The sequence below is a fragment of the Lissotriton helveticus genome, chromosome 11 (genome assembly GCF_964261635.1).
Source record: "Lissotriton helveticus chromosome 11, aLisHel1.1, whole genome shotgun sequence".
Lineage (NCBI taxonomy): Eukaryota > Metazoa > Chordata > Amphibia > Caudata > Salamandridae > Lissotriton > Lissotriton helveticus.
In genome coordinates, this window is record NC_136072.1 from 581,941,377 (window position 1) to 581,967,323 (window position 25,947).

Here is a 25,947-nt window from a genome sequence, read left to right on the forward strand (position 1 = left end):
ATGTAACCCCTCCGAAGTCCAATGCTTTCCCTACTAATGCACAGACTGAAGAGGGAATAGTACATCTTACTCCTCCAAAGTCCAAAGATTCCTACTGTTACAAAGACTGGAATGGGAATAGTAAATGTTACGCCTCCGAAGTCCAATGCTTTACATACTGTTGCGCAGACTGGAGTGGGAATAGTCAATTTAATCCCTCCAAATTCCAATGCTTTTCCTACTGTTGCACATACTGGAATGGGAATAGTAAAGTTAACCCCTCTGAATTTCACCGATTTACCTACTGTTACGCTGTTGGGAGTGTGAATAATATATTTAGTCCCTCTGAAGCCGTACAGTTTCTCTACTGTTGAATAAACGGGAGTGGGAATAGTATTTCTAATATTCCCAGACTCCAATACATTTCCTTATTTTGGTTAAATATATTTATTATTAATATTTGTTTATAATTTTAATTTAATAGTATATATATAAACATACACACACATATATAAATATGTATGTGTGTTTATATAAGTATATATATATATATATATATTATTAAATATTAGCAAGATTTATGTAGTTGACAATATATTAATGGTACACATTCAAATATTTAAGATGTACTACTTAAACTATATATATATATTAGGAAACAATATTTTTGTATGGTTTAACAATATTAGTGTGAAGTGATATTTTTTTAATATATTTTTGTACTTACCATTAGAAGGATAAGGACACACTATTTTTGTAAACTATATGTGTAACTGGGGGTGGGCGGAGCTCGTGGAGTTGCACTAAGCGGAATTCTGCAGAGTTGCACTAAGCGGAATTCTGCGGAGTTATAAAAACTCTGTGGAATTTCACAGAGTTGCGAGAGCAGGTGGAGTTGCTTCACTTGCCCACCCCTACGACTTGACTGCAACTCTCCCATCATCCACTGCAACACTATCATTCACACTGGCCCCGGATCAACCTTTACGCCATTCATCCATCAAACTCATCTCTCGAAGTGTAGCCTCATGAAGAAAATCCCAGGTGCCAGAGGAAGCACTGAGACTATGTGCCCTGCCGCGGGTACTACGGCCCATCTTCCACCTTGGCCAGATCCGCCCAGGTTACAGAAGCACCCGTTCTGAAACTAGGCCATCAAAGCCACCATGTACCGCCAACAGACCCAGAGGAAGCGGGGCACACACTGAGGGTGTAGGGTAGTGCGAGGACACGCACACAAAAAGGGGCAAGCAGTATGAGTTGGCAGTTAGGTTATAGGGGGTAACAGATGGAGAGGAACCAGTGGACTGAGGGGCGGGAAACACACAGAAAGTGGGTGGAGAGACAAGGAACCACCCAGCTAGTGCTGTCCACACTCCCTTTAAAGCCACACCGCTGGGTTTCAATGCTCTTTTGATTATAAGCTTTGGAAGCTCAGCCTGCCAGTCACCTCCTGGCTGTGATTGGTTCCTACCTGCTGATGGGGGCAGGGCTCTGCGAACACCAAATTGTTTTCTGTTGCTGCTGCTGGGCATATGCACCGCTAGAAACCAAGGAGCTGAGAGCATTGTGAGGGGCGCGAGGCAAGCGCAGGTCATACAGAGTGTCCTGTGTGGAGGGGGTAGAGCAGGGCGAGGGTCATAGAGAGGTCTCTCTATGACCCTCAAGGGTCAGGGCAGGGGACAAGGCAAGGCAAAGGGCGAGGGGAGGGTGACAGAGTGTGACAAGGCCAACCATGTGCCTGGCTGGAAGGTCTACAGTAGTGGTGGGTGCGGGTAAACTCTGTTATGCAGCATTAGCGGAGTTTTTGCCAAACTCCACCCTCCAAGCGGAGTGCGGAGTGACAAAACTCAGTGAACTCTGCAAATTTCTACCACATTGTGATACCAAATCCAGTGAAAATGATTTATGTAAATACAAATCTAATGGCCTTCCCATAGTACAGTGGTCTTCAAACTTTTTTAGGTTGAGCCCCGCCAGCTCAAACTTTTTAGATGTCGGGCCCCCCCACCAGCTGACAGAAATTTCTGGAATCTGGTACACTATATAATTGACCGCCATCTGCATATCCCAGACCATATCCGGCAATTTCTGTCACCCTGCCTGCTACAGCACAAGCACTGTCCCCAGCCGTAATGCTGCCGATGCATGTGAGACATGAGTATAGCTGTTGCGTCTATTGAGCTAATGCACACTCCACAAATAGCATGCTGGTAGGCAGCACACCAATACTGCAGGTGGCTCCATAGCGCACAAAACGTTTTGGTGGCCACAGCTGCATTGAGCACATTGAGGATAGTAGCAATGCACGGCTGCAGGCAATACTACTCTGGCTATGCAGCAAGTGGAAAGTTCACACTTACTTTCGTTTATTCTTCCTCATGAGCCCTCACTCCCAAGTTCGAAATGCACTCTTGCAGCTTCCTTGCCTTAACTCTGTCATAAGCCAGCCCCCAGCTACAATTATCCAATGGGAGGCTTAGGCTCAGGCAGTGGCACGGTGCAGCAGACTCCGAGAATAGAATGCAAGCCAATCATTGATGATGATTTCTTGGATTCATGACAAGCATGATGACGTCATCACTAACGTGGTGATACACAATCATGCCTGCCTGGACAGACTACGCCTGCCTATGAAAACATACCAGCACGTCACCATGGAGGGTATGTTGTTCTTTTTATTTTGAAGTTGGGCAATTAATATTGAGACCACCACCTGCAGGGTAAGAAATTGAACCCCCGGCCCTATGAAATAAGTGCTGGTGGCGATTAACGGAAACCACAGCACTAATTAAGCACTGCTTGAACCGTATCCGCGCCCCCTCTTGCCAAACACAGAACTGCTAATGTACTATTAAATGACCGTGAGTGTCCCCAGAGTATTTGAATCATCCTACATGACATGAAACTAAAGAAAATGCGATACTGCATTACGCGCCCCTTCTCAAACCCATAAAAAATATAAACATGCAAACATTTCTGCTAACCAAATGTTTTGTTTAAAAAACATAATCATTGACACAGAAACAAAATTGCTTTAAAACTCAAACTAATGATAAATTTGTCAGTGTACAATGTGTCTAAATGTTGCTAACTCAGTAAATGTCCACACTATCTTCATGAAATCGTTCCATAATTGAAACTGAAGGGAAAGCCTGCTTAAAGTTTAAAACACAGTCAATTAAGTGCGCATTCTACAACTTATGAAGAATTGACATGCCCATACTAATGCAATTTAAAGAGAAATTGTGCCTCCTTCCTGTGAAGAACTAACCTTACCGGGACGATTCATTCCGAGACCTGAAAAGCTTCATCAGGGGTGGGAGGCAGGGAGTCTCCTGTGCTGTGAAACCGAAAGCGGACTGCTTTCACGGTTTGCTTTCAACATGACAAAATTATGGGCAGGTCATGCCCCATTGATTAGGAAAGTGGGGAACAATGAGATGCCAGGGTGGAGTGCGATAGTGTCGCGCCCCGTCCGGGGGGGCCTGCCCCACAGTTTGAAGAACTGTGCCCTAGTAGATACTACATCGCATGGGCACCACCTCTGAGAAACCAATGCCATACCCAGAAGCTCAGAACAACAAAATGCAACAGACTTCTCCTCTGAGACGGGGAACAGCGTTTACAATGCAACTTTTACAATGCAGTACCTTTACCACGCAACTTTTACAACGAAAGTCGTTACAACAACTTGCGCTGGGGGGCGCTCTAGGATAGGGAATAGTTAATTTACTATCCAATACCTTCCCTACTATCCACGGGGACTGGAGTTGGAATAGTAAATTAAACTATTCACTATCCAGCAGCCCCCAACGCAAGTCGTTGTAACGACTTGCGTTGTAAAAGTTGCGTGGTAAAGGCTTGCGTTTTAAAAGCATGCGTGGTAATGACATACATCCCTCTGAGACACAAAATGCCATGACATGAACACCACCTCTGAGGAACCAAACACCGTTATCACCAACACAGAAAGAAAAAAATCCAATGGTCACAACCTTTGAGATATCAAAACTATTGAAACCACTGCTGAGAACTCAAATCTCATGACCATGACCCTTATGAAGAAAAACGTCTAGCAATCTTCTGACAGGGACCAAATGTGATTGTCACTAATTATGACATAACTAAGTCAATGACCTCCATCCTTGAGGCAGCTATTCCCATGACCATCACGTCTTAGGCACCAGACCACATGGTCATCACCTCGAAGACACAAATCTTATGGGCAGCACATCTTATACGCTAATTCTCATGACCATCAAATTTAAGGCACACAATACATGTCCCATATACTACAACAACCACCTTTGAGAGGCCAAATCAAACCACCTTCCATAAACTAAATGCCAAGAATATCACCTCAAACAAAAAAAAGCCAATGATACCACATTCACAAAGCTAACCTTCATGACCTCCATCTCTTCTAGACCAGCAGTGTGAGGGGTAGGTCGGAGACCCGAATTGCGAACCGACTATCGACCGTCGGCACGTGTAATAGTTTCGCTGTGACCAGTCTGACTGGGGCCTTATCTATATATATAAAAACGAATGTATGTCTGTCTGTCTGTCTGTCTGTTTGTCCTTTATGCATTACTACACCATTCATCCGATCGCCATGAAACTTTGGGAAGTTGTTGAGTACACTCCCGTGAAGGTTTCTGGCATAAAAAGTGTTTAAATATTGGCCCCTCAGGGCCCTCATAATCTTTCGAATACTGATGTACGCACAGGACGGAAAAACAAAAATTTGTGTATCCACAAGCACTCGAATAAATAAATAGAATTAAAACAGCATTCATCCGATCACCAGGAAACTTTGAGAAGTTGTTGAGTACACTCTCGCGAATGTTTCTGGCATAAAACCTTTTAAAATATCGCCCCCCCAGGGCACTCATAATCTTTCGAATACTGATGTACGCACCAGACGGAAAAACAACAAATCGTGTATCCACAAGCACTCGAATAAATAAATAGAATTAAAATGACACTTTGAAATGTTTTCCATATTAAAATGAATAAGTTTCAATAAAAATGACACAATGTAAATTGAATGTTATCATAACGAGTTTCCTTGAATTTCCTTTCTTCGGAGATCGCAGCAACGCGCGACGAGTAAGCTAGTACCTAATAAATTGTAGGTCTCCATCAAGGAAACACACTACATACTTATGTAAGGTATACAGGGCAGGTTTTATACATATTTCACATATGATCCCTGTTTGAGTAGATGAAGTTCAATTGGTCCTGATGAAATTACGTGATCCTAGCAGACAGGAAGAGGCATGTCATATGATCAACCCAGACTTATATTAACTAGAGCCTAGATAGACCATTATGTCTATCATTAGCTCACTAATCGTGATAAAGACATCCAGTAATTACAATTGGTTTTTGGTTTCTCTTTAATAATTTTTAATACGTATACCCTCCCCTCATTCTACTCACACCTACGCACCACACTTGCAGCTCACTCTTCAAGCCGGCAGTAAAGAAAAGAACTCCGACAAAGAGCCCCCTCGAGGGGCCCGTTGGGCACTGCAGCACCGGCCCAACGAGGTACTGCCCAGTGATAAATTATGACACCCCCTGGAGTGTGAGAGGGCTTTTGCTCCTAAAAGGAGAACTCCTGTAGACTATCCTTGTCTGACCAGGAGTTGTAGACCCCCATACAGGACTTGGACACTCCTCATTTCTTGGTTGCACCATCTCTGAAACGCATATTTTCAAGGTCAGCAATCCCATGGTGAAAAGTAGAGTGGTCCACAACCCAGATAATTCATATCTCATAGCTACCATCAACAAAACACCATATCCATTCCTTCTGAAAAACCTCTGCACAGCACTAAATTCCAACCTGGAAAAGGTACACTATTCCCAAGCCCTCCCAAACTTCACCTACCATTGTGGTGGTCTTCGGGCCTCCGTCAAGAATCAGGGTACACACTGCCTAAAAAAAGGATGAAAGTCAGAAGATGTATGCTGTGCCTCTTGTGACCTGTATTCTATTATTTCATTTTTCCCTTGAAAGTTATTGTCCCCTCCATCAGATACCAACTTATAGTGCTCACTAGCAGAGCTCAGAATTCTAAGTAGAGAGAGGGTGGGTGAGGGATCACTTAAAATGCCCCCTTGCTCTACCCTCACAGGAGTGATCTTGCTGCAGATGTTTGTTGAGATTGCCAGTTTGGCAGTAGCCAACGGTAATTTGAGGACACAACCTTTTAACTATCACTCCGGGTATTAGATCTACTAAACATGCATGTGTAAAATGTGTGCAGACCTCCAGACCTATACCTTTCTCCCCCTCCTTCCAGACTTTGTAATGAGATTGAGTTATATAAATGGGTGGAATCTCTCGTCAACATAGATGCATGCTTGCAATCCAGTAACACCAACATCAAGGGCCAGTCCTGTTGTTCTGCTGTTTGCCTACCTTTAACCCACTGTCTTTTTTGTTTTTATCAAATGTAGAATTATTTTTTAGATTTATAGATGTGTACTTCAATGCACATCCTGCTTGTCCATGTCAGTGTGCCCAGTTTGCTCAAGAAGAGGGTTTGGTTTGTGAAAATATTCTCTTCTCCAAATGACTGGCTGAATGTGTTACATTTTTGACCAGCTTATTGCTAATTTGGAGCTGGATTGCGTCCGGCACCTTTGAACTCCATAAGTTCTGCCCGGTGCAGCCAATGCTTTTCTTTGTCAATATTTCTTTATTGAACTTGACAGTGAAAATACACAAAATATACCAACATCAAATACAGTGTGAGTAAGCATGTCTGAGTCTCAATGTTTGTAAGGGTTCCTACAAGGGTGTTTTTTTAAACAAATGTTATTAGTCATTTTGCATATATCATGCAGAGCCCTGCACACCAGAGTCATCTGCCAAAGCATACGCAATACATCCAGGACAGCAAATGACTTTTATTTTGCATTCTTTTGTCCCCCACCCCCGCAAACAAGAACCCCATATATAAAAGCATAAAATAATAACACACCCCACCCCCAACTCCCCCTTCCACTCCCTCCCCCCAAAAGTTGCACTAGTCCATACTGCCTTGTCCACAGCAATGCAAGAAAAATGCTCAGAAGATCCTGATTTCGACCCGCCACCCCACCACTCCTTCCCTCCCTCCCCATATGGAATCCTCGGCTTAAACCGGCAGCAAGGGCTCTTCCCTCGCCGGGGGTTCCAGCCAGAGGCCCCGATACTTTGCCCATCGGTTCCAAATTGTATAGTGTTTGCGCGGGCACCCCCTGGCCACAAAGATGGGCTGCTCCAGGCCCATGCAAAAGTCCAGGCCATTTTTCCAGGCAGCCACCGATGGAGCCCTCGCTGCCTTCCAGGCTTTAGCAATGTCTTGTTTTGCCAGGGTGAGACCAAGAAGCAGAAGGTGTAGCTTATAGACATTGCCCCCCCCCCATAACATGCAGCAGTGTCAGCTGTGTTGTGCGGGTGAGCTCCCAGTCCAGGACTTCTGAGAGACAAGCAAAGACCCCCGCCCTCCAGAAACGATCCAATGATGTGCACTGCCAAACTGTATGCATAAATGTACCCCCCGCCTGGTCACAACGCAGACATACCAGGGAGGCGATCATCCCCGCCCGCCACAATCGCGTCCTAGTAAAATAGACCCTCTGAAGGTATTTAAATTGGAGTAGGTGAAGCCACATCGTGATGGGTGCCCCCCCCGCGGGGCTGCCAGGGCCTCTTCCCAGTCCTCTTCTTCCAACCCGCCCACATCTGCCTCCCAGTCCCCACTGAGTTTCTGAAGTGTAAGGGAGCAATGTATGACAAAGGATTGATAAATACGCTAAATCTTTTTCCCCCCCAGGTCCCCCATAAAGATTTTAGCTTCGATGGGGCTGAACTCAGGAATGGACACCAGACCCTGCAGGCTAGGAGATAGCGCATGACACAGCTGTAGGTACCGATAGAATTGTGTCTGGGGCATATGGAACTCCCCCTGGAGATCCCGAAAGGATTTAAGTGTTGTATCGCCCAATACATTGCCCAAGGTTGAGATACCGATGGCGTCCCATCCCCGAAACTCCGGAAGGGCCGCCAACTGGGGCAGTCTCCCGTTGTTCCACAGTGGAGTCTCCCAGGTCAAGACGCCCCACCAGCCCATGCGCCGCAGCGCCTGCCTACAAATCATGAACACCACCCTTGTAGCTGGCGGCAGTGCGTTCCGCAGCCGCGCCGAATTCAAAATTGTGTGCAGCATGTGATGGCCCATAAGGCAGTACTCCAGCGCATACGCCGGGTCCTCCCTGTCCCCATACCAACACTCATTGAGGACCAGTAGGTGCGAGGCCTGATAGTATGAGAGGAGATCCGGGGATGCCAGTCCCCACAATAGGTAGATAAGAAGCATGTACGCATTGCCCCTCGCATCTTCCCCCATCCCACACAAACTTCCCCAGCACAGAGCTCACCAGTCGGAAGCCTGCAAGGGTGTTTGAGTCGAAATTTCTAAGTCCAGTCGCATCCGGCTCACACAAGCCATCAGGAGCGGTTTCTCCATTAGGGCTCAGGGGCTGTGCCCCTTTGAAATTCTTACACATTAACATTAAAACATATACAATAGATCGATATATTTAGAAATACAATCATATCTCTAAACAAATTGATCTATCTAAATCTGGGCTGTCTATTTCAGGCTGCCTGCCCCACCTCGCTCTGAATCTGGAGACGGAAGCCAGGTAGTAAATCAACTTTATTAATGTTGATGCACGACGCAGGGCTTTCTGTTTTAAAGCCCTTCACTGCCATTGTGGTCTAGGGTTGTATGCACTCTGTAGGCCAGTGATGAATAAGCGTCATGGTTTTGGGTATCTGAGACCTTATCCCTGCATGATTTCAGACATCCGTTATTCAAAGGCGTAGATCCCACCCTTTTGTCAGAGGGACGAGTGGATGAAAGCACGTCTGATTTGGTGCCTTGTTCTTGGTAATGGTAAGTGTTTGCATGCTAATGTTGTGTTATGTATATTGTGTTGAGACCCCTCATCACGCTAACCTCCCCCACTATGACACCCCAGGCCTTCGCAGTAGATCTCTCACTCCTTTAGAAGTAGAGCTGCTGTATTTGTTCCCCCTCGAAAAGGATCCAAATAAGAAGCAGTGTTCTTGTTCCCTTGCAAAGTTGATCCAAATATCCGAGTTAAGCCCAAAGCTAGAGATGTGTGCTTATTCTGGAACATGTGCTTACAGTGGACAGTTCTCCGATGTATGACATTAAAACTAGCCCATCTTCATGCCACTAAGTTAACCCTGATGCCAAAAACATGGATTGACTTGCAAACAATGAATGTTAAAAACCTCAAGGGAAAGCATTTCAGCGATTTAGTTCCTCTCTTATTTCACGTGCTTTACTTAATCTGGCATTCCCCAAGAGTTAGATATTTTATAATGTTGTTATTCATCTGTATTTTCTTTGGTGCATACTTTGAGGCTTGAGCCATGTCAAGTGTTTATGAGGGAGTTTGATTGAGGGTGCAGGCACTATGACTGAAGCCAAACAAAGTGCCTGTCTGTGGGTTGGTCTCTCTGCAGAGCACAAAGAACAATGTTTATGTATTCCAATTGCAAATGAACTTCTGTGGGTATGTGTGTGAAGGGGGTACACAGATTTCAAAATATTTGCAAGGCAAAAGTAAAAGAAATAAAAATGCTTAAATTTGAGGGAGTGCAGTGCATGTTGGGGGGCAGTGAAGTGACAGAGAAGCGAGGAAGTGCATTTTGGCAAGAGTGAAAAGAGGATGCTGAAGAGGAGACAAAGGGGGTTAAAGAGGTGCCGATGGACAAGATGTGCAAAGAAAAGGAGGATACATATCTAACATAAAACACACATAACTGAAGGCCAAAACTCCTTCCACAGTCCTCAATGCTATTTAATTCACAGACTCACTATTTCAGAATTTAAACATTTTCAATTCTAATTATAAGAAATCATTGGTGTTACTCATTTATCTTAAACAAGTAACACCCAGTGACAAAGCCAATCATACTGAAAGGCGTTAGGTGTATGTCAGTTGTTGTGTAATTTATCTGGATACAATTCCATCTCAGAAATGAAACCAAAATTCCGGTCAGGTGGCACACTATGGGGATTCCCAAAAATTAATTGACATGTTCCTTTATAGAGAGCCCCCACTTTTTTCATCTCACTTACAGACCTGTCTGCACATATTTCTACATGACTGGTTGCAGCCAGCAACTGTGGGTGCTTCTCGAACTCTGGTTAGAACATATTTTTCAAAAGTTAATGCAGCATGCAAAGCAAGACACTGGGCAAGCATACATTTTATAGGGCTAAAGTTGTCATGCTGTACAATTTACACATTACAGTAACTGGTAAACATATTAATGCAGGAAGATATTGGTCAGTTTTTAATGCATTCAATATGTAATGTATGAGTACTTGTTAAGCGCGGCTGTCACCCAAAGGGTATCCTGGCGCTGAGACCATATCATTCCATCGGATGAAATACTTCAAATATTTCAAGACTATACGCTCCCACTGCCTTGCTTTATTGCTACTTCATTTGCTTTAAAATGCACCATTTGCCAATCTTTTTTCATTTCTTTCTCTGGAGAGGGACTCACCCTGGAACCCAGGTTTGTCCATTGACATGTTCACATCGCTCGCTATATAAAAGTCATGCCCAACGTTTACGCCTCACCACTTTCAAATTTCACCAGCCGCCGCTGCAAGCAATGCATGCATTCTAGATTAACTAGGAAAATGGAAACTCAAGCAAACAACCAATTGGAGTATTGAACTGCAACTACAAAACAGGAAGGTGCTATGGAAACCCCCCTTGCACACTTATTAACAGCTCCACATGTTGAATACCACATCCTGCCAGAGCTGCCAATGACAGCACCAACACAACTACTAACCACTAACCATCCCACTATTACAAGAGTGACAATTCATACTATTCCAGGAACCCCAAAGCTATGACTTCATTGGGCGGCAGGTTTTAGTCAATTTTTATGTATATTAAATTAATAAACAACTGTTATCGTACTCATCTCTGTATTAGACAACAGTGCTACCTTGTGGCAGAATGTCATATGTTCCTGTGTTGACAAATAAGTCCTAGCGCCGAGCCCCGGAACCCACTGGCTCAAATTAAGCACTGTAAAGAGTTACACCTTGAAGAACTACATGGAACATACAATTGCTTCCTGGAAAAGGGGTGCTATTGTTTCCCTAATGTTGCAACAAAGCTGACCCATTCTTCTCAAGGACCCTGACCTGAAGTGCCTGCCTTCTTAAAGTACCAGCATGTTGCCTGGAAACATTTCCCCACCCCAGCAAAACGATTCCACCAACATCATCACAAGATTTACATACCAGCCAATTTAGGACCATTGCGTGGCTCACTTACCTGAGCCAAACCTTGTCATGCTGATGGATTTAACAGAATAACTAAGATGACTGCCAAGTGCACCTGAGCAGCCTGGGGTAATTCACCTGCCTTCATGACATATCTTGCAACAGCACTTTGCCATCGATGTGGCGTTCTCCTGCCCCACCTGTAGCATATCTCCAAACAGTGTGGCATCGAGTCTTTCCTAGCGTTGCGTGAAATTGCAACGCTTAGAGGTTTACAGTTTTGCCTATTATTACAAGTTGTGTCACCTTTGCAAAGAGAGAAGTTTGCAAAGGTTTTTTTTTTTACAAAAAAACCTGCAAATTAAGGGGTCTTGTGCTGCAGTGGGAACACTCCTTCTGCAGTGCAGAGAAGCGAGAATGCCACTCTGCACCTGAAGGCTTTCGATGTTCCAAAGAGCCACTGTCTTTTCCAATGCCAGAAGTCCCTTTGGGGAAGGGCATGGAACATCAAGTTGTGGCTGCTGTGCTTCCCCGCTGCCACTCAGGTCTGAGTGACAGTGGAGAAAATGGTTTCCTGAAGGTGGATGCCCCGCATAAGTTCATTCTGCTGGGTATACAAAACAAGTGATGTGAAACTTGGTATTATGCAAACTAGGACAACTTTGTTCTTCTAAGTGAATTGTGCATAGCCCTAGTTTAGGCCTTTGACCCTTACACTTGTGATGCTGCATTATTTAGAAACATCTGGGGCTCCATCTTGGCCTGGTGTTCAGGTCCAACAGCCTGACGTCGTTGTGCCAGATTTAATGACTAAACATTCACATCACCCCTAAAAGCGAACATCCCCTTCCTCAGCAGTCCCCTAACCTGAGTGGGCCATGTACATGAGAGACACTAAGGCTAAGTAAAATGTCTTACAGAGAATGGTAGAGTTTCAGTTGTTCTCTAAACACTTTTGATGCCTTTCTTTAACCATGAGATGCCAAACAGCTGTGCCCCATGCACCAATACTGACTAAGACAGATAGATAGATTCTACTGTATCTCCAAGTTATGTTATCCATTGCTCTCAAAACCTGACTGCTGTGTGGCAGAGACACATGCCATCCTGGGGCCACCAGAACCCCACCCCCCCCATATCGAATCCGGCAGCTCTTGGAATATCAGCCCATTTTGTAGCCAGAAGTTTAACCACGAGCCAAGGACATTGGCAGGAGAGACGTTTTAAGGCATGCGCATAGTGGGCTCTGGCCCATGACCCCACCATTAAGCATTCAGGATATTTCCAGACAGTGGCAGAACACAAACATGATGGGGCTCCCTGCACAATATAAAATGAGGCAGGTATTCAATAGCTCATAAATAATAAAAGGTTTTTAAATGAATGGAGGCCCCGTGAATGACTGGGGTTCCTTTAAAGGTTTGGGGGGCCAGTGAAGAGGGCGGTGAATGATCAGATCATAGTTGCCGAGGGCGTGAGTGAGCTGAGAATGGACAATAAATTCGGAGTTTATCCGAGCAGCTGGCACCCAAATGTCTTAAGATGTCACTGGGCAGAACACTAGAGTGCTTCAGAAAACGCTGACCCAAACAAGTCAAGGAAGTAGCAAAAAGTGTTCAGTTCAATACCTTTTATGTTCAAAATCGAAACCACATCTGCAAAGCCCAATTTGAGCATCCCACTATGGACTTCAAAGGAATTGTCTTTCAAGTAGTGTTACATGTGCAAAGGCTGTCTGCTGCCAAGTGCTACATTCAAGGATTCCCTATCACTTTCTGTTACTTTGTACCCCTCTGTTGTAACAAGGGCCCATTGACTGCCTAAGAAGAAGGAAGCTGAATGCTTTGCAGAGATAGCGCTACGGAGAGAGCGACTAGAGCGCTACGCAGCTTTGCGAGCCACAGTAAGTTAAAACACTCCAATGTAATATGAAAATAAGAAAAGATTATTCGTTTGGAGAATTATTTAAAAAAAAAATCGGGCTGCCCAGTCTGAACTGCCAGGCCAAGTCCCCTCTGAATGAGACAGACAAACCCAGGTCTGGTTCATCCTTGTTGTTCTCCCTCGGCGAGTTGCAGCCTGGAGCCTGCAGCACAACGAGCACAGGACCCACAGCTCTAGCCACACTCCACAAACACAACATGGACCAATGAACTTCACACACAACTCTGCACACGCACATCCCAAACCCAGCAGTGCGCCATAATGTTCAGTGTCCCTCTGCTCAGGACAGCACTGTCCACAAGGACGCAGAATAACCACCCCTACCCAAATGTGCCGGTGACTGGCTATTACCGGTAAGTAACCGGGGCATTGCACCACCAGCAGTGCTCACTACTTCCCACAGCTTTTACGCATAGAAATCTACCGAGCCATGGAAAAGTAAACCATCCCAGACGCGACTTAGTATAACACCTTGAGGTCACCCTTCAAACACCAATATATATACTATATTTACTCACAATACATTGAGGCTGGCAGTGCACACTCACCGGATATTGGAAGAGACCCACTCACGCAGGTCTCGAATAGAAACCGGAGTACTGTATGGTAGACAAGTCATCCCCAGGCTGACGAAAGCGCTGCGATGCCCCACAAATGATGACAGGTTTTGAGGTAAGTACATGCCACTAATATAACTTAAGAGCATGATCTGCATCTGCGCATCTGCAAATCCTCAAACTTCAGTGCACTCTTTCTAGTGAAAGTCGCTGGCTGTGCCCCAGCGCACACTGTTAGTTCTGTTGCCCCGTGGATCAGTGGCATAATAACACAAAATGTAAGGGGTATTTGCAGACTGTGGTGGCGCCCCGGGCCCCGAGAGGCCTGTATCTCACAGAGATCCATAGGCTTCACACTGAATGGGGGCTCCTGGAGGGCGGGGTTCTCTCCCCTGCAAGGGTTGAAGTTCCAGCGGTTGGGATCTGGGACCACCCATCCAATTAGGGCCTAGTCTGGACAGCGCTCGTCGGTGGGATTCTGGGCGGGGCTCTCTACCACAGGCGAACATGGGTGAGGGGGGGGGAGTGGGGGAAACGTGCGCAATCTCTTGGATTTTGCATATTCAGTTCCTACCCAGGGGCTCCATGCCAGTGTACATGCCTGTTTAGTATAATGCATGCACACATAGAAAGAATTCCCGCATTTTCAGGTGGCGCATGCCCATTTAAATCAGAGAACACTGACTGCCGAGTGCAGGCCGCGCAGCTAGTATTAGGGACATCTTATGGATTTTGGGGGCCTTGGGCCAAACGTATGTTGGGGGCCCCTATTCAAACATCTTTGAATTTATGATCCATTTTCAGCTCTTTCATGACCTCGTTGGCCAGGTCATTGACAGTGCTCATGCACACTGGTCCTAATTTTAAATGGGTTCACATCTAATATTCAGGGATGGTGATGTGTATTTTTGATAATGTAATACAACAGCGGCTCACTAATATTACTGTAAATAATCTCTGTGACCCCCTCCCATTTCTCATATGTGAGGTCCTCTTTCATCCAAAAGAACAATTTTTATGGTTATTGCGTGATACATAAATACAACACTTCTCTGCAGAATGTCTGCAATAGACTCCCAAATATCACCCACTTTAAAAAATAATTGAAAGGAAAACGGTATTTAAAACAACCTGTTTAAGAATTATTCACGGTCATCAGGTTAAAACTCTCTGCAGAACAGAGCTGGCTCTATCGGGGCCCCCTAAAAGACCGGGGCCCTGGTCCAGAGCCAACTTTGTCCATGCTTTAAAACGTCTCAGGCTAGTATTACAGAATGAGCAGCAGGCGCCCCCTGCAGTGCAGGTCCGTGCACGCAGGGGACACCGAGCTATCACGCCCTCTCAGGGCCCAGCTCCCATCATCCTCCCATGAGCCCCCTGTGCATGCGGACTTGTTCACCACTCTCTGCTCACTAGACGTTTATTGACCCCACACCCTCCCATCACCGCCGTTCCAGGTCACAGCCGCTCCCCCCGCCCCCCTCCTAACATACAAAGATGGCCTGGACACCCTCCTGAGGGGCGTAACAGACATATTCAGGGCCCAGGGGGGTGGCGGCTTCTCAGGACTCTTTCATCTGCCTCCTTCCAAGGCTCGCCGCCCTCTCCCAGCTGCGGACAGGGACAGTGCTTGAAGCCCAGGGCCCTCCTTCAGAGGGGAAGCGGACCGTGCACCTCCCTCAACACTTGACGGGCTAGAGATAAAAGCCCCCTCACCTTCCCGCTCCCTCCCCCCTCACCCACTCCTGTGCTAAGGGGACGCTCCAGTGGCGGGTCTATTTACCTAATGTATGTCAACGTGGGTCACCCTTCCTGCGCCCCCATCTCCCCCCCCCCTCCCCCGGCCCCACCTCCACCCCACAGCGCCCTACACATGGACAGCTGACAGGGAGTTCGCGCTGCTGAGAAATCTAGGGTAAAACTGGAAATCATTAGGGCAGTGTGTTAAAAACAGGAAGGAAGCGGGCACACAGCCTGGACCTGGTGAAACTGAGCGTGTAGTGTTTTTCTTAACATAGTGCTTTTGTGTCACACTGCTACATTTTCTAAGCGCTGTAAATACATGATTTTCCCGTTACCCGATGTAATGGTACCCTCCTTGGCGCTACAAAGTGCAAGATGGGCTAGGCCAGTTCAATAGTTCTGTTGACTCGGGACATTTTTGCAAAGATCTGTGTGTAATTTGCTGGTCACAGTTTCCAATTGCAAGAGAGGAAGAACGCGCCTTCCATCTATCCGAGGACAAAATGTGTGCTGCATGGCTAGAACCCGCCTTTCATCTTTCCGAGGTCAAAACAATGAGTGCTGTAGGGCTAGATAACACAGAAGCCAAGAGGCCACCCAGCTTGGGGTGTGTGGTACATACATGGACCCTATTATAATATCATCAATATAGAAGAAATTATGATTAAAGAAACAGCGCCATCTTCAAACGAAAGGTTACTTTTATCTTGGGAAAAGGCAAACTGTCAGTATGACTTATACAAGAAAAGCTCTGACCAACAAGAGTTTTGTAACAAGGAGCTCAGATAAGCAAGTCTGTTAGAAAAGGAGATCTGACAAGGGGTGTTTATTAGAGAAGAAGCTCTGACACAAGGGATGGTTATTATAGTTAATCTCTGAGAAGGGATAGTTATGGTAGAAGGAGCTCTGACAAGTGGTGGTTATGGTAAAAGGAGCTCTGGCAAGGGTTGGTTTTTACAGTTAAGATCTGAGAAGGGATGGCTATTATAGTAGTTAAGCTCTGAGAAGGGATGGTTATTATAGTTAAGCTCTGAGAAGGGGTGTTATTATAGTTAAGCTTTGACAAGGGATGGTTATCATAGTTAAGCTCTGACAAGGGGTGGTTATTGTAGAAGGAGCGCAGACAAGGGATGGTTTTTATAGTTAAGCTCTGACAAGGGATGGTTATCATAGTTAAGCTCTGACAAGGGGTGGTTATTGTAGAAGGAGCTCTGACAAGGAATGGTTATTGTTTGAGGAGGTTTGGCAAGGGATGGTTATTATAGTTAAGCTCTGACAAGGGATGGTTATTATAGTTGAGCTCTGACAAGGGATGGTTATCATAGTTAAGCTCTGACAAGGGATGGTTAATATAGTTAAGCTCTGACAAGGGATGGTTATCATAGTTAAGCTCTGAAAAGGGGTGGTTATAGTTAAGCTCTGACAAGGGATGGTTATCATAGTTAAGCTCTGACAAGGGGTGGTTATTGTAGAAGGAGCTCTGACAAGGAATGGTTATCGTTGAAGGATGTATAGTCAAGCTCTGACAAGGCATGGTTATTATAGTTAAGCTCTGACAAGGGATGGTTATCATAGTTAAGCTCTGACAAGGGATGTGTATTATAGTTAAGCTCTGACAAGGGATGGTTATTGTAGAAGGAGCTCTGACAAGGGATGGTTATTATAGTTAAGCTCTGACAAGGGATGGTTATTATAGTTGAGCCCTGACAAGGAATGGGTATCGTAGAAGAAGCTCTGACAAGGGATGGTTGTTGTAGAAGGAGCATAAAACGAAGTTGTCCCTAACACGTAGTCAAATAATCTGACCGTTATACAAGAAAAAATTGTTAGTCACGTGCTAAAGCTCAATGGAACCACTAGTGCCACAATATCCAAAACATAATTTCAATGATTACATAAAATATTTAAAAAAAATTGAAAACAATAACAAATTATTTATAAAGATACATCATTTATTCAATACAATACATTATTGTGTGCAAAATATCATAAAAGCATATATTTAAAAACATATCATTATAGAGAAAACAGTTGTCAGAAAAACAGTTGTCGAGGCAGCGTTTCGGTTTTGGGTTAAACACCTTCTTCAGGACAGTTTTTCTCAATTTAAAATTGGAGAGGCACTAAAATGCATTAAGATTCTCACTTCTGATTCTGTGATCATTGGATAAAAACAATGATTTCAGAGAACCGATATCCTCCTTAATCAAAACAACCTCAGATTATCAAGGTTTCAAAGTGTATTTGTATACACTGGAGCCACCGACAACAACGTATTATAGGGGCGAAACATTTTTAATTTAGCAAGGAGCAAATACTCTAACCCGGAAGCTGTACATCTGGAGCAGGGAGGCCGCATTGAAACTTATCGATGGTTAATTGAAAGACCACCACAAGAGGACAACCCCTGAAATCTGCGCAACGCTAATAAATGCACATATCCAATCACGTATGCAGTATTTGCTCCTTGCTAAATTAAAATTGTCCACCTCTATAATACGTTGTTGTCGGTGGCTCCAGTTTACACAAATACACTTTGAAACCTTGATAATCTGAGGTTGTTTTAATTAAGGAGGATATCGGTTCTCCGAAATCATGGTTTTTATCCGATGATCACAGAATCAGAAGTGAGAGTCTTAATTCATTTTAGTGCCTCTCCAATTTGAAATTGAGAAAAACTGTCCTGAAGAAGGTGTTTAACCCAAAACCGAAACGCTGCGTCAACAACTATTTTTCTGACAACTGTTTTCTCTATAATGATATGTTTTTAAATATATGCTTTTATGATATTTTTCACACAATAATGCATTATATTGAATAAATGATGTATCCTTATTCATAATTTGTTATTGTTTAAAAAAAAAAAATGAATATTTTATGTAATCATTGAAATTATGTTTTTGATATTGTGGCACTTGTAGTTCCATTGAGCTTTAGCACGTGACTAACAATTTTTTCTTGTATAACGGCCAGATTTTTTGACTACCTATTAGGGACAACTTTGTTTCATGTACTTTCCCCTGTCCCGTATTGGATTTAAAGGGGACCTCCCTCTTTTTCTTTACTTGATGTAGAAGGAACTCCTATAAGGGGTGGGTATTGTAAAAGGAGCTCTGACAAGGGGTGGTTATTATAGTTTAGCCCTGAAAAGGAATGGTTATCATAGAAGGAGCTCTGACAAGGGGTGGTTATTGTAGAAGGAGCTCTGTTAAGGGGTGGTTATCGTAGAAGGAGCTCTGACAAGGGATGGGTATTATAGTTAAGCTCTGACAAGAGATGGTTATTATAGTTAAGCTCTGACAAGAGATGGTTATTGTAGAAGGAGCTCTGACAAGGGATGGTTATTGTAGAAGGAGCTCTGACAAGGGATGGTTATTATAGTTAAGCCCTGACAAGGGATGGTTATTATAGTTAAGCTCTGACAAGGAATGGTTATTATAGTTAAGCTTTGACAAGGGGTGGTTATTATAGTTAAGCTCTGTCAAGTGATGGTTATTATAGTTAAGCTCTGACAAGGGATGGTCATTATAGTTAAGCTCTGACAAGAGATAGTTATTGTAGAAGGAGCTCTGAAAATGGATGGTTTTTGTAGAAGGAGCTCTGACAAGGGAGGGTTATTGTAGAAGGAGCTCTGACAAGGGATGGTTAATATAGTTAAGCTCTGACAAGGTAGGGTTATTATAGTTAAGCTCTGACAAGGGATGGTCATTATAGTTAAGCTCTGACAAGAGATAGTTATTGTGGAAGGAGCTCTGACAATGGATGGTTATTGTAGAAGGAGCTCTGACAAGGGGTAGTTATTGTAGAAGGAACTCTGAGAAGGGATGGTTACTGTAGAAGGAGCTCTGACAAGAGGTAGTTATCAGAGAAGGATCTCTGACAAGGGATGGTTATTGTAGAAGGAGCTCTGACAAGGGATGGTTATTGTAGAAGGAGCTCTGAAAGGGGTGGTTATCATAGAAGGTGCTCTGCCAAGGGATGGTTAATATAGTTAAGCTGTGACAGGGAATGGCTATCTTAGAAGGAGCTCTGACAAGGGATGGTTATTGTAGAAGGAGCTCTGACAAGGGATGGGTATAATAGGTAAGCTCAGACAAGGGATGGTTATTATAGTTAAGCTCTGACAAGGGATAGTTATTATAGTTAAGCTCTGACAAGAGATGGTTATTGTAGAAGAAGCCCTGACAAGGGATGGTTATTATAGTTAAGCTCTGACAAGGGATGGTTATTATAGTTAAGCTTTGACAAGGGATGGTTATTGTAGAAGGAGCTCTGACAAGAGGTTGTTATTGTAGGAAGGAGCTCTGACAAGGGATGGTTAGTGTAGAAGGAGCTCTGACAAGGGATGGGTATTATAGAAGGAGCTCTGACAAGTGATGGTTATTGTAGAAAGAGCTCTGACAAGGGATGGTTATTGTTGCAGGAACTCTGACAAGTGGTGGTTATCATTGAAGGAACTCTGACAAGGGATGGTTATTATAGAAGGAGCTTAGACAAGGGAAGGTTATTGTAGAAGGAGCTCTGACAAGGAGCGCTTATTATAGAAGGAGCTCTCACAAGGGATAGTTATTATTAGGGCTCCCGGTTGTATGGTATTTATTTTGTGGACATTTCCATCTGTATTTATTCATATCTGGTTTTTGTCAACTTTATCCATATTTGTCCATATTTATGATGGGTTTTGTGAAAAAAATAAAGCAGAAACAGGTATATTTCCACATTTATTTAACCAATAAATATGCAGTCATGCTTGAATGCCTGCCAGGTTTCAGTGATATGAACACCCGCAGAAGATAAATCAATGCACTTATATGAAAATGTGCACATTTCAGTATCAGCCCTGTGCATATCTACTGCAGTTTAAGCCACTTTACTAAAATTCCCATTTTTGTAAACCCCCTTAGCTCTCAATCCACAGTTATTGGCCTGGCAGTCATGGCAAAATGTATTTAGAATCACTCAAAAAGCACCCTATTTGAGTTTTCATCCACATTTAAAAATAAATACAGACACGAAAATAAATGGTTTTCTGTCTGTATTTATTTGTTAAATTCAGTAAATATGGAAAAGAGGGAGCCTTAGTTATTATAGAAGGAGCTTAGACAAGGGGTGAATATCGTATAAGGAGCTCTGACAAGGGGTGGTTAATATAGAAGGAGCTTAGACAAGGGATTTTATTGTTGAAGCAGCTCTGAAAAGGAATGTTTATCGTAGAAGGAGGTCTGACAAGGGGTGGTTATTGTAGAAGGAGCTCTGACAAGCAATTGTTATTGTGGAAGGAGCTCTGAGAAGGGGTGGTTATCATAGAAGGAGCTCTGACAAGGGATGGTTATCATAGAGGGAGCTTAGACAAGTGGTGTTTATTATAGAAGAAGCTTAGACAAGGGATGGTTATTATAGTTAAGCTCTAACAAGAGAAGGTTATTATAGTTAAGCTCTGACAAGGGATGGTTATTATAGATAAGCTCTGCCAAGGGATGGTTATTATAGAAGGAGCTTAGACGAGGGGTGGTTATCATAGAAGGAGCTCTGACAAGGGATGGTTGTTATAGAAGGAGGTCTGAGAAGGGATGGTTATTGTTGAAGGAGCTCTGACAAGGGATGGTTATCATAGAGGGAGCTCTGACATGGGATGGTTATCGTAGACGGAGCCCTGACAAGGGATGGTTATTGTAGAAGGAGCTCTGAAAGGGGTGGTTATCATAGAAGGTGATCTGCCAAGGGATGGTTAATATAGTTAAGCTGTGACAGGGAATGTCTATCTTAGAAGGAGCTCTGACAAGGGATGGTTATTGTAGAAGGAGCTCTGACAAGGGATGGGTATAATAGGTAAGCTCAGACAAGGGATGGTTATTATAGTTAAGCTCTGACAAGGGATAGTTATTATAGTTAAGCTCTGACAAGGGATGGTTATTGTAGAAGGAGCTCTGACAAGAGGTAGTTATTGTAGGAAGGAGCTCTGACAAGGGATGGTTAGTGTAGAAGGAGCTCTGACAAGGGATGGGTATTATAGAAGGAGCTCTGACAAGTGATGGTTATTGTAGAAGGAGCTCTGACAAGGGATGGTTATTGTTGCAGGAACTCTGACAAGTGGTGGTTATCATTGAAGGAACTCTGACAAGGGATGGTTATTATAGAAGGAGCTTAGACAAGGGAAGGTTATTGTAGAAGGAGCTCTGACAAGGAGCGCTTATTATAGAAGGAGCTCTCACAAGGGATAGTTATTATTAGGGCTCCCGGTTGTATGGTATTTATTTTTTGGACATTTCCATCTGTATTTATTCATATCTGGTTTTTGTCAACTTTATCCATATTTGTCCATATTTATTATGGGTTTTGTGAAAAAAATAAAGCAGAAACAGGTATATTTCCACATTTATTTAACCAATAAATATGCAGTCATGCTTGAATGCCTGCCAGGTTTCAGTGATATGAACACCCGCAGAAGATAAATCAATGCACTTATATGAAAATGTGCACATTTCAGTATCAGCCCTGTTCATATCTACTGCAGTTTAAGCCACTTTACTAAAATTCCCATTTTTGTAAACCCCCTTAGCTCTCAATCCACAGTTATTGGCCTGGCAGTCATGGCAAAATGTATTTAGAATCACTCAAAAAGCACCCTATTTGAGTTTTCATCCACATTTAAAAATAAATACAGACACGAAAATAAATGGTTTTCTGTCTGTATTTATTTGTTAAATTCAGTAAATATGGAAAAGAGGGAGCCTTAGTTATTATAGAAGGAGCTTAGACAAGGGGTGAATATCGTATAAGGAGCTCTGACAAGGGATTTTATTGTTGAAGCAGCTCTGACAAGGAATGGTTATCGTAGAAGGAGGTCTGACAAGGGGTGGTTATTGTAGAAGGAGCTCTGACAAGCAATTGTTATTGTGGAACGAGCTCTGAGAAGGGGTGGTTATCATAGAAGGAGCTTTGACAAGGGATGGTTATCATAGAGGGAGCTTAGACAAGTGGTGTTTATTATAGAAGAAGCTTAGACAAGGGATGGTTATTATAGTTAAGCTCTAACAAGAGAAGGTTATTATAGTTAAGCTCTGACAAGGGATGGTTATTATAGATAAGCTCTGACAAGGGATGGTTATTATAGAAGGAGCTCTTACAAGGGATGGCTGTTATAGAAGGAGGTCTGAGAAGGGATGGTTATTGTTGAAGGAGCTCTGACAAGGGATGGTTATCATAAAGGGAGCTCTGACATGGGATGGTTATCGTAGACGGAGCCCTGACAAGGGATGGTTATTGTAGAAGGAGCTCTGACAAGGGATGGTTATTGTAGAAAGATCATAGAAGCAATAACCATTGAACAATATATTGGAACCTTCCATGGCAGAGAAAAGGTTCTTTTGGGAGGAGGTCTAACCAGGCAAGGTTCTTTTAGAAGAAGCAATAACCATGGAAGGTTCTCATAGAAGGAGATCTAACCCAGGAATATATATTTTTTTAACATTCTCTATCCTGGTAACTTCTTGTGGAAAGCATTCTAACCAGGTAAGGTTCTTATTGAAGGTGCTCTTATCACGGAATATTGTATGGAAAGAGCTATAACCATAGATGTTTCTTAACAGCAATAGGTTCTTATGGAAGGAGCTTTGACCAGAGAAGTTTATTCTAGAAGAAGCCCCAAACAAGGGAAGTTTCTTATTGAAGGAGCTCCAATCAGGAATGGTTTTTATGGAAGGAGCAATAACCAGGGAATTCTGTTCAGCAAAAGGCACTTTCAAGAGGAGCTCTGCTATATTCAACCAAAGTTCTTAAATAATTTCTAATCAGAGATGGCTCTTTTAGAAGAATCATTGGTAAGACAAGTTTCATACAGAAGGCGCTCAGACAAGGAATGTCCCTTTTACACAAAGTTCTACTTGGTAGAATGTTCCTATGGAGGGATTCTGAAAACTGGAATGTTCTTATAGAAGAACCTTTGACTAATTGGAAGTTTTCGAAGGAGGGGTCTTGACCCGATTAAGTTCTTATAGAAAGAACTCTTAGCAAAAGGTTCCTATATTTTGGCCTCTGATTAATGGGAGTTTTATACAGAAGGAGCTGTGATCAGGGAGCATTCTTATGGAAGGAGTCCTGAAAACAGAAAGTCAGAAACCCATCTATGTGTCAATGCTTTTGTGAGATCACTGAAGTAGCTGGAGTGCAGAGTGACAACTTTCTAAAAGTTACTTAACTTTACTAGTGACTTTAAATCTGGCATGGACATCAAGTTGGATATACTGTCACAATTAATTTGATACCTTACTTGACTTGGTTAGGGTATCCCATTCAGAAGTAAGCAGGGCTGGGGTGCCAACCAGTAACCCTGTGTTTGCCAATGGGGCACCTAATCCTTAAACAGCAAAACAATATTTTAGAAGACATATATACAATCATGTCTTACTTAATAATATATAGCTCCCTGCCATAGGACTTCACAGGCCTTCCTTAGGGGGGAACATACATATATTCTTAAGGGAAGTGGTGGCTTTCCCATTAGGTGTAATGGCAAAGTCGAACTAGCAGTGTCACACACTCCCTTTTCAGTCTGCAGTGACAGGCTGGGGCACAAACAGTGCTGCATCCCTGGGTGAACACTCAGCCTTAATGCCCTTGGTACTCTAAGTACCATATACTAAGGACTTATAAGAAAGTTAGTCCTTGCCAACTGGGTTTTCCCAATAAAACATACCTTTTGCGGTGGGTCAGAACACTGGCAGTGAGGTCTGGACAGCAGGACTCAGTGCACTCTCAAAGTCTCAAAGTCTTAAAACCAGTAGCTAATAGACCAAATGGAGAAAAAGTGTGGGGGGGGGGGGGACCTCGAAAAGGACTGTTTCCTTACACAACCCTCTACCCCTCCCCCAGGCTAGCTAATGCATCTGCTAGAACTCAAGCACACTCTTGGTGAGTCTCCCTGATCATTCAGCAAAGAAATGTGTCAGAAACTGGATGTCCCATTGCTTACTCTGCTTACATCCTTCTCTCAGGGTCATTCCCACAGGGGAATTAATCTACCTCAATTTTGACAGGACTCACCCTAAACTGGACTTTAGTTAACTCTCTGCTTCTCTCATCCTGAAACTTTACCTTGGGCAGGGAGGTATCTAAGTTCTCTATACTAACCTTAACTAGGGCAACACATAGCTTACAGACAGAGGTTACCCAAAACTGGAGTAACTCCACCATGACCAATAGAGTCCGGGGGTCTGCTTTGCTTCCTGTCATGGGGTGTGCCCACCGTCCCAGGGACAATGCTGTCATAAAGGTCAACACCCAGCAGAGGCTTCTGACAGCTGTCAGTGCCCAGAACCACACCCTTCGCTCTCCACTGACAGGTGGATGTGCTACCTTTTGTGTAACTTTGGTGCTCCTCAGCTTTTTCAGAGTGGGGGAAGACACCCTCCTTCCACCCCTCCATCCGTAAGATCAGGGGTAACCCCCTGTTGCTGAACAGTTGCCTGGTACATCAGGACTTTCCTGGAGAACAGGTAAGGCCATGCCAGTGTGAACCTTGGGGTTCTCCCTTGCTGGGGTAGAATTCCCTTGGCTCGCTGGGTCTCATTCTAGGAGTTGTCTCCCCTTCCTACCTTTCTTTTTCTTGCCTTTTCTCTGGGGCCCACTTTTCCTAACCTTAGGGGCAGGACCTCCAGAATACAAGGATCAGGCAATGCCCTGGGAAACTACCCCCTCTGGCCTCAGATGAAATGAATCTCTGGGAGGTCATTGCCAAGGAGACAATCTAGGGGGAGTTCTGGACAGACAGCCATTCTGTGATGTCCAAGGCAATCACCTATCTATAGAGTTACCAAGGCTACAGGTCTGTTAGTGCCACGCCTCCCTCCCAGGATAGACCTTACTCTCCTTACCCCTCCTGGCAAACATTGGTCTGAGGACACTAACTTTTCCACCACTATGGCGGGACACGCATTTGTGTCTCTTAGGGTATTGATTGGGATCCCATTTACTCTGCGGTGGTGGAAGTGTTTACGCCCATCCATTGGAATCACAAACTCGCCATCTGGGCCCTAGTCCCAGTTAAAAGCAACTAGGATATCCCCATCAGAGGAGTCCTCCTCAAAGGTTACACTAGCTAAACTAGTGGTACTTTTCTTCTGGGACGATCAGTGTCCCCTCTGTAGTGCCCTATTTGCTGAAAGTCAAAGCAAGGCCTACTGTCTACGACTTCATTTAGCCCTGGGTTCCCAATACTTTGCTTGCTAGATGTGGGATGGGTATTAATCTCCTCTCTTTTAGGGTTCTGGGTCTTTGAGGGAAATTCTTTGGTGGGTATACCACCTCCCTTCTTTCTCTTCTGTGGACCTAACCCCCTTGCTTGGGATCACCCACCTGGGTTTTCTTGGGAA

At 43.9% G+C, this 25,947-nt stretch overlaps 1 protein-coding gene across 1 annotated transcript in view; it reads right to left on the minus strand.

Annotated features, from left to right (window-relative positions):
- Positions 1 to 25,947, minus strand: part of FGF17 (fibroblast growth factor 17) — a 164,921-nt gene that overhangs the window by 42,348 nt on the left and 96,626 nt on the right. Inside the window, exon 3 of the mRNA XM_078665493.1 lies at positions 5,882 to 5,929. Within this exon, the coding sequence (XP_078521619.1) occupies positions 5,882 to 5,929 (48 nt within the window). The remainder of the gene's footprint in view (positions 1 to 5,881; positions 5,930 to 25,947) is intronic.